Source organism: Trichosurus vulpecula, chromosome 1 (genome assembly GCF_011100635.1).
Source record: "Trichosurus vulpecula isolate mTriVul1 chromosome 1, mTriVul1.pri, whole genome shotgun sequence".
NCBI lineage: Eukaryota > Metazoa > Chordata > Mammalia > Diprotodontia > Phalangeridae > Trichosurus > Trichosurus vulpecula.
In genome coordinates, this window is record NC_050573.1 from 129,092,791 (window position 1) to 129,106,029 (window position 13,239).

Sequence of the window (13,239 nt, forward strand, 5' to 3'; positions counted from 1 at the left end):
TATCGTAAGTTCAAAGGCAAGAGTAGGTTCCTCTGACCTCTAAGATAAAATACAAAATCCTGAACCTGGAATTTAAAGCCATAAGAAGTTTAATTGCAACTGAATTTTCTGGTTATTTTATATTATAATAAACCAATCAAAAACAGTTATTGAACTTTACTATTGTGTCAGGTATTGAGGTATTCAAACTGATCCTAAATGACCTTCCAACACCTCAGGCTTTGCCTTTTGAAATATACACCCTCCTCACATCCACCTCTCAAATTCTTAATTTCCTTCAAAGTATGTAGCAAAGGGCCACCTACTACACAAAGTGCTTCTTGATTTCCTGAGCAGCAAGATATAATGTAAAGGGAACCCAGGTTTTGAATTGGGGAGACTTGGGTTTCAGTTATGCCTGTCATTTCCTGTTTGACACTGGACAAGTTATTCTAATATTCTGTGCCTCAGTTTCTTCATCCATGAAGTAAGATAGGCTTGATGATCTCTAAGGTCTTTTCTGCTTCTAAATCTAGATCTTATTACTCAGGTTGTAAGTCTTTTCTACCTTTTAAAGAGACATTTTATATTCTTTATAGTTATTTCTCTACGTAAATGGTGTAGTCACCTATCAGAAGGTCCTTGGGAAGGTAGGTAGGTAGTGTTTTTTGTTTTGTTCTTTGTGTGTGTATGTGTGTGTGTGTGTGTGTGTGTGTGTGTGTGTGTGGTTTCTCAACAACATGCAGAGTGTCTTATGCATTTAGCCATTTAATAAATGTTTTCAGAATTGAATTGAGCCAATGTAGACTTTTATAGTAGGGGTAAAATAATCAGATCTCTGTGTTAGAAACATTTTCAGCTGGATTGAAGATGTAATGCACTAGAATCAGGGGCACAAGTTAGGATGTTATTAAAATAATCTTTATTGGACCAATTTTTATTTATTTTTTGGACAAATTATGAATTGTGAGAGGATGGATGTGAGGTATTCTGAATATAGAATGGACAGGACCTGACTACTGGTTAAACATAGGGAAAAGGAAGGAGAAAGAGTGAAAAAAAAGTACTAGTGGAAAGATTGTAAGTGTGGAAGACTGTCATTGGTGAGTGTCTTCAAAAGAAATAGTAAAACTTGGAGGAGGGGAAATTTTTTCAAAAGAGGAGGGGATGATGGGATCATTAGCCCTTTTTCCTGCATGGTCCCAAACAGCCATCACTAGTGACTCTAGGGGTCCTCTATCCGCAATACCATCATCAACCACCAACCATTAATTAAATACAACCAATGCGAAGTTAAGCCCAAATACGTTGGGAATAATAGTGTCACTCAGACCACTAGATCTCCTTCTAACCCTGTCCCTGCTCCCAGCGTTCAGGGGAGCCAACCTTCTAAATTTGAAAAATATCAGCTGCCTTTGCATCTGCCTTCTTAAAAGCTGTAGCTATTGAAGGCCTGAAAACAAAAGTTCTCACCAAAAGTGACCTTGGAACTGATGAACCATTTGACAGCTTTATCAATGGAAATGACATTTAAATAGGATGCTTTACCATCTGTTTCAACATTGTACTCTAAGATTTGTGAGGCCTTTCCATATAATTGCATCTGACATTCCCTCTGTGTATTTTCTACTACATGTAAGCTGCTTGTGATAAGGAACCATCCTAGCTTTTAATTTATATCCCCAGTGCTCAGCACAATACTTTGCATGTTGCAGGTACATCATGAAAGCTTTTTTCATTCATACATTCATGCTGTAGACTCTCAACAATGCATTAGTGGAATATTGATTCTGTGATATCAGTGGACTATCCATGGGGATGACTATACAGATGGATATATGGCAGTGAGACTAAGGGAGATTATAGAGCTGTATATATAGACATGGGGGTCATGAGCACAGAGATGGCTATTGAAACCATTAAAACAGAATCTTACAAGGAGCGTCTATAGAGAGAAGAAGATGAGGCTTTGGGAAAAATATACTTTGCAAGATGGACCAAAAATTTAGACTAAGAAGGAAAGTTCATAAATAATTAGAAGCAAGAAATACCAGTCTCCAAGAAATTAATTGAGAAAAGAATATGAAGAGGAAAGTTAAAAGTGGTTAAATGTTGTAGACCCTGGGATCATAGCTTTATAGCTAAAGGGGACCTCAGCCATGAGAAAAGTGAAGCCCAGAGAAGTTAAGTAACTTGTTAAAGGTCACACAGGTAGAAAGTTGCATACTCCAGAAACAAACTCAGTTCCTCTGACTGTAAATTCAGTCCTCTTTCCACTGTATCATAACACCTCCCAAAATAATTGTTAGTGTAATAGTTAACACAACACATATTTAAAGTTTATAACATGCTTTAGTCAAATTGGTGAGATACTTAGTATAAGTATTATCATTCTATTTTTTCCAGATAATAAAATCGAAGATTAGAGAATTTAAGTGAGTTGCACAAGATGGTACCAATAGTAAATACCAGAGCTGGTATTTGAAATCTCTTGATGTAAAGTCAGGAGACTTCCCATGTTACTTGTACAAGGAAAATAAGAACTAAGGAATAGCCATTGGATTTGACAGTTGACATTATCAATTGCATAGGAGAGAAGAATCAGATTGTAGAGGGGCTTTCCTTTAGGAATGATGTGTGCAGAAGCCACACTGTAGGAGCCTGAGGAATGTATCAAGTTTGAAGAAGTGAAAAAAAGGATATCTTTGTGGACGTTCAAAAGTGAAGAGAAGAGGGATGTATAATGATAGTGGACAGAAGGGTCACAAGAAGACTTTTTTTAAGGATGGAGAGGCCTGAACATGTTTGTAGATTTTTTTTTAAAAAAAGGAAGAAATTGGGTATGACAGGGAGTGGCTGATGGAACAAAGTCATAGAGGAGGAAGTATGGAATAAGATAAAAAACATAAATAGAGGGACTGCCTTGGGCAAGGAGGAAAACAATTTCATCCTCTAAGAATAAATGGAAGAAGAAAGCAGTGAGAGGAAACATAGGCAAATTTTGAGGAAGGAAAATAAAAGATCTCAATCTTCCCAGTAAAATAGGAGATGAAATTATTTGTTTACAGTGATTTCCCACTAAAATAGAAGAGTAGGTCATTTGCTTAGAGTGAGAAGAATAGGATCTGGGTAGAAATGTGAACTTAAGGAAAGAGAATTTTTGAACCATAACTGTAGAATGGAGATTCTTAACCTTTTGGTGTCTTGACCTATTTGTCAGTTTGGCGAAGACTATGGATCCCTTCTCAAAATAATCTATTTTTTAAAAATTCATAATTGAAGGAAATGTTAAATTTCAACTAGATGTGAATGATAAGTATATATGCACAAATATATACATACATATTTCTATATAAAGTATGTATGTATGTATATATGTATGTATGCATTTATCTATCTATTTCCCTCCTGCCCCCATCCAAATTTACAGACACTCTGAAATCTATGCATGGACCCCAGGTGAAGATCCTTGCTATAGTGAGTTTGATAGTAAGTCAATTAGAAATTAATTAAATAACTGGTACGCATTGCTGAGGGCCTATAGTATAATATACTACAAAGGATGTGGTAGCATGAATATACAGTCCACAGTCTGTATGATTTGACTTCTAACAGTTCTTAATGGCTCAAGAGTAGGAGGAAATAAGGTAGACTGTGGGGCCGGCCCAGGATTTAAGAATAGGGAATCTATAATTAGGAAATGCTCGTTTTGAATGAAAAAAAGAAAACTACGTCTGCAATCATGAAAATCATAGTTTTTAAGTACATGTGTTTCTGGAAGTACCTCAGAAAAAGTTCCCTGGGTGCTTTTTGAATTGAATATAAGAAAGAACTATCAGATAGTAAAATGATTAAATATTACAAAGGTTTATTGGAGGGGATTATGAATCAGCTTATCATAAAATCTTCAAAATATTATGGAGCTTCATGTAATTAGTAATATAGTAGAATAGTGGTTTTATATATGCCTTTCTAACATTAAAAAGAATAAATGAAAAATAAATATCCATTGAATCCATACAATAGGAAGCAAGAAAGACCGCATAAGATTATTTTTATTTTAAAACTCTGACCACTTAAATACTTAAAACTCTCATCTACTATACTTAGCACCATGGAATCTTAAAGGACACTGTTTCAACACCTGGTTGTGGTGGGCCTATCTAGTTCTCCCACATCAGTGATAAAATCAGACCCCTTCCCACAAGTGTGAGAAGGTACAGGAATCATTGATTCTTCCCAGCTACATCAAGGAAAGGGAGTACAAATGTAATGGGTACAGGCACTGGGAGACTTGGCAGTGCCAAGGTGGCTAAAGGGGCATGAACGTATGTGTTCAAGGTAAAGAAAAGAAACTTAGAATTAGTATCCTCCCCATGGAGTTTACTTTTAACTAGGACCCAGCTGGTTTGCTATATCCCCTAACTTAAATGGCCTGAAGAAGCCCAACCTTAGGCCTCTACAAGGGAGAAAAAATACCCACCACAGTAGGTTCAACGGGAGGAACAAAGAGTGAGGGGGGAAGAGAGGAGTAGTTTTTGGTTAAGAAAAAAAAATGCTACAAAACAAAAATTCAAGAGAAACAGTTGGATTTATCCCTAGCTCCCAAACAGATTAGGACAGCTAGGTGGCCTAGTGGATAGAGTGTCTGACTTGGAATCAAGAAGAATCATCTTCCTGAGTTCAAATGTGGCCTCAGACACTTACTGGCTGCGTGACCCTGGGCAAGCAGCTTAACCGTGTTTGTCTCAGTTTCTTAATCTGCAAAATGATCTGGAGAAGGAAACGGCAAATCAGTCCAGTTTCTTTGCCGAGAAAATCCCCAATGGAGTTATGAAGTATTAGACATGACTGAAAAATGAGTGAATAATTGAACCCAAGCAGATAAATTGGTATTGAAGTATAGACAAAATTTTAAAAGAATGAAATGTTTAAAAGGTCATAGCATATTAATCAAATGTTATACTATTAAATAAAATGAAGTAAAAAGATCTCCAATGAAAAGAAGATTTCTGCAGATTCCATGTAAATAATGAAATGACAGCAAGAAATTCCAGAATGGTTCAAAGATAGACAAAATATTTATAGAAATTGTTAGGATTTAAATTACCTTGGAAATGAGAGCTCTCAAAGAAGAACTAATAAAGACCAACAACAAAGTAAACAACTTAAACATATGATAGAAATTTTTCTAATACAGTAGAGGCACAGATGAACCTATTTATCAGTAAGAAGTATGGATCTTCAACAAGAGATACACTTATTTGAAGCATTCTATAAATCAAAGAAAAACAAGAGAACAGATGAGATGAGCATTTAACATTCCAAATAAGAAAAACACAAGAAAGGCAAATGAGTGTGATTGTCAAGAAAGATTAAGAAATTAAATGAACATTCCCATATGTTTTAGCCATTGTTCAAAAATGAACTGAACTTATTGGTTAAAAAAACAAGAACAAGTAGATCCATCAAGGGTTAAAAAGAAATTAAGCATATTTTAAAGAATCAGGATAGAGGAGAAAGAAGAACTAAATTAATATTCCATAGACTAAATCTCTTTTATAAGGCATAGATCTCTTTGAAAGGGTAAAATATGGCTATCATTTTATCTTTTAATAAGTCTGTTTTGGGTATTGGGGGTTTATAATTTTAAGTGCATTTCTTTAAAGAAGTTGTCAATGAAACCTTAATGACTCAAAAATGTAGGAATGGACAAACTGGTTTTAGTTATGAGAATACATGTACAAAATGAATGTAAAAGTATCAAAATGTTGATGATAAATGTGAAATCTTCAACTGAAGTGAAATATTGATTTATATTTGAAATTGTGTATCAAGAAATCTAGGAAATATCATAGAAGCTTATTAGGAAGTTGATACTGGGGAATCACAATACCACCAGTTTTCTAAGTTTTCCTTGTAAGAAAATATGCACTCTTTCTATGTGGAGAAAGTGATTTGATTTTGGATATCTACTCTAATTAGAATGTGTCATATAGGGGGTAGAGAGCTTTATCAGATTTGGAACTTAATGCAAGTGCAAGTCCTTCCTGTGACACATACTGGCTATGAGACCTTGGACAAGTTCATTAACTTCTCCATTTCCCCAGGCAACTCTATAAGTGTTAGGTTGTCATTAGGGGTCATTCTGAACTAATAGAAAAAAATTCTGGAGTGGGACTTCCCTGTACCAGTTGAAACCTGGTAAAAACAAACAAACAAACAAAAAAACCCTCTGCTCTAGAGAGAGCAATTTTTGAGTTGCCTTTTTTCTACCTTAAAAAAGAATACCCGTTTCCTTACTGGTGTCTATTCATCATTAAGATAAGTGAGCACACATTGACATGAATGCAATTTTCCAATCAGAATGAGTTCCTATTTTCTCACTTTTACAGTAATCCTGTGCAGCTAATTTATAACATTAGTTTTCATTAGAAACACTAGACTCTTGGAAAGTATTATTTTTGTGTGTTTGAACACGAGAATCATGGATCATATATTATACCAAGGTAGGAGACTTAATTCAATGGTACTATAAACCAAACAGTGCTACTGAATGACTTTATTTATATTTTTGTCATCTTTCATAATTTAGGTTATCTGGAATGAATATACCACCACCGATTATCAGCAACAAAAACTGGCTCCGGCTGCACTTTGTCACAGACAGCAACCACCGCTACCGTGGATTTAGTGCTCCATATCAAGGTATACTTAATGAAAGGCCTTCTTTTCTCTAGTGTGTATAAAGGATTTTTGGTAAATACCACTGCTTGTCCTGCTATAGGAGAAATGTCATTTTCTTTTAGAGAGGGGGTAATTTGAACATGCTGAAATAATCATTTTCCTGCTGAGAGAACCACACAATAATTACCAAATTGCAGAATATATTCTAACAGAATTTTTGCAACTAAATATGGAGTATAGAGAGACCTTTTGAATTCTAAAAGATAACATGTAGCTGATGGAATAGCTATACTTCTTTATAGTGTTTTAGATGTGAAACAAGAAAGCTGTTTCGTAAAGCAACACAGAATACCCACAATACAAAATTGATTTCATTTTAATCAATTGCAATGGATTTTCCTAGGTACTCTTTATTATTGTTAGTTTAATTAACCTCGTTAGGATTCTTATCCACCCTTTTTATTAACAGGCATAATTTTGACTAAATAGAATAAAAACATACAAGACACTAGCTTGGAAATCTCAGTTTGGAACAAGATCATTATGAAGATTAAGTACTAATGGAAATACTTCTATGGTGCTCAGTATTACTATGTTTGCTTAGTCTATTTTATCTACCAACTATTAATGTAAATAGCACATTTCATTCTCAGTAGTCCACCAGCTATTCTTTAGGAAACTGCAAGCTTTTATCAGTTACATTTTTTCCATTTATCTGGTTAAAAAAGCAACTTACAGGTCTCTAGTAACTTTTTATTGCAATGTCTTTGCAATTTTAATACAATGGATCTAGCTAGCTCTTCTTTTAGCCAATAAAATGGGATTAGACTAAGTGTTTTCTTGAAATTCAGATTTTATAAAATGAATTTTTAACTGGAAATCTTGTCCCTTCCCCTCAGCTTTCTCAGTTATGTACCTTTGCTTACTCTACCCTTACTTAAAAACAGAAATTATTAAATGTACTTTATGAGTCAGCAACTCCCTCTGTGAAACACACTGCACAGCACTACAGTACAAGTACCAAACCATGAACCTAGAGGAGAAACATTTATGTAGAGAATGGAAGGTAACTCCAATCAGAAAAGAAAACTAAAGAAAAAACTAGCAAGACTTCAGGGTTATTTTTTTCAAATATATTTATGGAGAAAATAAAATATGGGAGTAAGAGAATTCTTTGAAGAGATTATCTGTGCAGTACTTTGAATCTTCTCCAAAAGGAAGTGTCAAAATATTAGAAAATGTTTATTTTAAAGTAAATTTCCATAGAGCAATTAAAAGAACTAAGTCCAGTTTTATACTAGATTTCCACATTAAAACCCATTGGCCTAGTGCATGCTAATTTGAATCTGGCAAGCTAAATTCATAATGCATCTAAGTTGCATTAACCTTTGTCTCTGCTCAGTATTCAATGAATACGTTCATCACTTTTGGGCATTGTAGAAACTAGGTCTACCTACTACCCTGGGACTGGGGGATGGGAATACATTGCATGTCAAATGTTCAACTTGAGGTGGGTCAGCATTCAGAGAGGTGGGATTTATCTAACTGAAAGATAGCATGATCCTGATAGCTCCCTGCATGCTCTAAGTGGAAAAATGGGTGGCAGAAAAGTCTACAAGTTACTGGCCCTGCATGTCTCAGGACCATCTTTCCTCACCATGGGAATTGATCACTTGGAATTTTTTAGCTAGAATCATTCCACTCTGCTTCTGGAAATTAATCTACTTTTTGTCTCTAAAAGCACAACAAAAGGGAACATTAACAAAAGGGAAAATTATCACACATGCACTTGTCAGATCAACAAATAAAATATACATACATGCACAGAGTTATTTGCTTTTTGTAGCCATGGTCTAATGGAAAAATTAGTAAACAGACAACTTAGATCATACATTAGACTATATCTCAAGAATATATTATAGTGCAATGATAATAGAATATATGTTTCTATATGTCCATTATTTTAATTAAATTTTTAAACGATCTTGTCCTTATCCTTAACATACATGTTAATTTTCTGGTGTTTATTGCATTTTAGTAATTATTAAAGCCTAATAATTGGAATATAAATTAATTCAGGGTATTATTATTAAGAGTAGGTATTTTGCTGGGCAACTCAGTTATAAAAATAGCTCATGAAATTGAGTAGTCCCGTTACCAATGTGATGTAAAAGCAGTAGAATTTTTCTACCCTACAAAAGTTATCACTGAAATATAAGAGACAAAAACACCCACTTTTAAAAAGAATCAGAAGCTACTAGTTAATGATACAATCAAGAAAAAAGATTTAGTCTAAAACAATGCTTTTTAGTTATTTTTCTCATTTTAAAATCATGTTTATGAATTATTTCTAAACCTTCTCAAAAGCCATCCTTATTCAGTTTGATCTTCTAGAAAAGTCCTTTGAGGAGCTTATTTCCCAGATTTGCCAAATCTAAACAAAACTGCACTTGGAACAGCATTCCACTTGACAGCAATTCTTGAAAATATAAGCAATCCATTATTTGTATCAAATTTCCAGTAAGTCAACTTGATTGACAGGAAGGAAATAGACTAAGTAGCTCTATATTAATGTAGTCAGACACTTTAAAGGGGGGGGGGATATGACACAAATATTCTCTGTGCCTTCCAAAATGGCTCTACTCCATTTTAAGGATGGGAGAAACTAAAAATAGTGAAAGATAGCAAATATTGGGAAATGCCAGTATGATAGACACTATATAGTAACACATGCTGATTTTGTAGCAAATGAAAGGATAGGTAGAATATATATGAATTTCCTAACATAATAAGTATTCACAATTAAATTTGGGGTTGGTCATCATTTTGTCTAGCAAGTTTCACAGTAGGAAAATCTAGGTATGTTAGGTTGATTATGTCCTTCATTTCCCCATTTTTTCCCAACCTAAAATGTGCTAAAAATGAAGCTCATGAAAAAGATAGATTGAGAATAAGGAATTAGTTATAGTTTGGTCAGAGACAGCAGATATATGGGTTTCCCAGGAGAAAGTAATTTCAAATGACACCATAGGGCAAATTTAGCAGAGGTCATAGGCCAGGTGTGCTCATTGTAATCTTAACAGTGCCTCAGAGTAGCGAACTATTGTTCCCTCATGTGATCAAGAATACTTATCACCGGTATAGTCTTTCTTCTATAAGTCATCTTCTGGTGCACAATAATGCACATTTTTTCCTGTGAATATGTATATGGAGAGGAATGCTATCTGTACCCAACACCTAATACACACCAAAAAAAATGACAACTTCTGTTGCTGAAACCTAGTTTATATTTTATTTTGAAATGATATTCTAATTCTGATAGTTGACTTTTCACAAGTTCTACACCTTATTTTCCTCATTAGATTATATTTTTCAATCTTTTCCTTATATCCTATTGCACTGATATTTTATTATGCCTTGTTTTATTCTGGTTCTTATATCCCCATGTTATTTCCATAAAACCATTTCTTATGTAACATCAACCTTCTGCTACCAACCAATGTATGATGACATCTTACTCTCATTGGTAGCACCTGTGTTGAACATGCCACTGTGGCTATGTCTCATACCCTTATTTGCATAATTTAAAACTTTCTCCAATTTTTATTACAACTTGATTACATTTTCTCCATTTGTAAGCAAGAAGGGGATATTTCACACACAATTAGTATTGTGTCTATAGATAAAATACGTTAAAATATTCCCTTCTGTTGAACCAGAAGTTCTGATCATTCAACTCTGAAGGAATATGCCAAAATTTTACAGTAGAAGTTACTCAGCATTTCAGAGTAATTTGTAAGTGTCTGAACCAATAATATAGTTACACATCTATCTGCCTTTGGTATGTATATCCAGAAAAAGGCAATTTAAATCAGTAGCAAGAATATACATATGGTTACTTAAAAAATACTAGAATTGCATTATCAGTCCCTTCACATATTACAATCAGATGTTTCCAGTTTTTATATCCATATTTTTGTGCATCTTGATCTTTATTTCACACGTGTGTACATGCATCATATGCACATTTATGGTTTTTGATGGCACTGTCAGTTCTTTACCAATCGTGATAAGGCTTTTAAAACTATATTTATGGAAAAGCAAACCTCATCCACCTCAGAAAAAGGCTTCCAAATTGATCTTTACTACTGGCTTAAAGCCAACAAACTCTTTTTTTAAATAGGAAAAAGCATTCTATGGAAATAACAACCTACGCTCAAAGTGGAAAAGCATACAAATACACAAAAAACCACAAAATGATACAACTCCTGTTCACATTAGGATTCATTAATTTAAAGTATAAAACAAATCATTTTAAAGTGTATTTCATCTAATGCTGTCCTTCCCCTGCCCTGTTAAATGTTGGAATTTCCCAGTATTTTGATGTTGGTTCCCCATTTTCTCTTCACTCTCTTTCAAAATCCAAATTTATTGTGACGCGTTCATCTATGAGAAAGAAGTGCTGTATTGTGGAAAGAACACAATGTGGTATATAAGGAGAAAAAAATGGTAGTTTCAGAAGTCCTGGATCACACACACACACACACACACACACACACACACACACACGTGTACATATGTATATGTGCGTATGTGTGTGTGTGTGTGTGTGATTTTAGTTAAATTTAGACCCATTTTACCTCTCTAGACCTCAATTTCATCTTTTATAAAATGAATGGGCTGAATAATCTACAAAATCCCTTCCAGCTCAAAACACTGTGAAGCAATAATCACCCCTCTTGAGATGACTCCTAAGTCATCTTTTCTAACCTACAGATATTTCTTGGATATAACCCTGGGACCTAAACCAGTACAAACACCAGCTTCTTGAATTCTTTACCATCTTAACAATTCCTAGTTAGTGTAGGTAGTAACAACACTCATTTAGCCTCCTTAATTTAAGACACTTAAGGGATCTCTACCTCATTCTGCTACCTAAAAAGTTGCTAATTCATGATTTCTTTCCATACTCTCTCTCTCTACAAATATCTGCTATCTCTCTCATAAGGACCTATATTATTCCTTGCCTGGACTATTGTAATAGATTTCTGATTGGTCTACCTGACTCGAGTCTCCTTGAATCCACCCTCCAAATCTATATTACATACTGTTGCCAAATTAATTTTCCTTCTCCAACTATGCCACACAGAAGTGTGCTAAAACTTCCAATGGCTTTCTGCTCTGTCTTGAATTAAGTCCTATATTTTCGTTACTTTCAAAGATATCCTTCAATTTTCCAAAAAAAATGACTACGATTTGTTTTCTTAACATGTTTCACATATTATCTTTCCTTTAAGCTCAGTCCAAAATGACAATATTCACTATTCTTTAAAGGTACTACATGCCTTCCCAGCTCTATGCTTTAGGTTATCCTATTTCCCTATTCCTGGAATAGACTTCTCTCCCAATTCTACTTGTCCATTTCTAAATCCAAAACTTCAGTTCTAATGCCAACTCGTTTTATAAAACATTCCTTTTTCTCTCTAACTTATAGTGATCCTTCTATTCTCTGCATTAGAATAATATTGTACATTTTCTCATTATTTTTACATATCATAGTTATATTTCAATTTTGATTCAATTAAAGAAACGTTTATTAATTACCTCGGTGCAAGACAGTGCTAGCTTCTTGGGATTCAAAGATAGAAATGAAATGATCTTTGCTTTTGAATAGCTTACATTCTACCACAAGGAGAGTAAAATACATTATGTAGAAGGAAAATTGAGGTGGAACAGACTGCTTACAACCAGGGATGTGTGGTAAGGAGGAGGTAAGACATGAATTGATCCTTGGAGGAAAATAAGGATTCTAAGTGGTAGATACACAGAGGCAAGGAGTTCAGGCACGAGTAATAGCTTGTGTAAATGTAATGAGGCAGATCAAGTATTGAGTATAAGAGACAGCACACTGAACTCATTAAGGGGACCAATTTGAAATTGTAGAGCCAATGAAGAGTTTTGAGCAGGGAGGTACTATTGTCAGATATACACCTTTTGAACATATCTTATCTTCCAACTAGAATATAAATTCCATGAGTCAAGAATCATTTCTTATTCTTCTTTCTTTTCCTTCTATCACCTGGCAAGAGATTGGCACTCCCAGACTACTTCTTGAAATTCTATAATCAATGTATAGTACATATAATTCTTACATGAGCCATAGCTAAGCAGATTGTGAGGTTCCTGAATAGCTGGTTTATTTTTACTCAGCTCATCTATTTGAAAATTATAGTTCCTTTTTATGAAAAAAAGTAACTAGGGTAAGTAGGATTTGTTGGGAAATATTAATCGTATAATCTCGGTGGATTTTAAATTATTCATAACAATAGGCAGGTTAGATGAAATATATGTATAATGTATGTGTGTATGTGTGAGTGCATATGGATGTATATTTATACTTGATTGGAGTTATATGTGCAAATATCTGATATACTGTGTGGATAATATAAAGACACAAATAGACACATACATACATACACAGATGGATATAAAGAGGTCGGAGATAGAGTTCTTAAATGAGAAATAATACATGGGCCATTTTGGCCGGACTATAGTATACATGAAGGTGAATAA

The 13,239-nt window shown here is 34.2% G+C and overlaps 1 protein-coding gene across 3 annotated transcripts in view; it reads left to right on the forward strand.

Moving 5' to 3' along the window:
- Positions 1-13,239, forward strand: part of CSMD3 (CUB and Sushi multiple domains 3) — a 1,625,828-nt gene that overhangs the window by 614,034 nt on the left and 998,555 nt on the right. For all 3 annotated transcript variants that reach the window (XM_036758935.1, XM_036758944.1, XM_036758952.1), the window contains exon 6: positions 6,575-6,687. In XM_036758935.1, the coding sequence (XP_036614830.1) occupies positions 6,575-6,687 (113 nt within the window). The remainder of the gene's footprint in view (positions 1-6,574; positions 6,688-13,239) is intronic.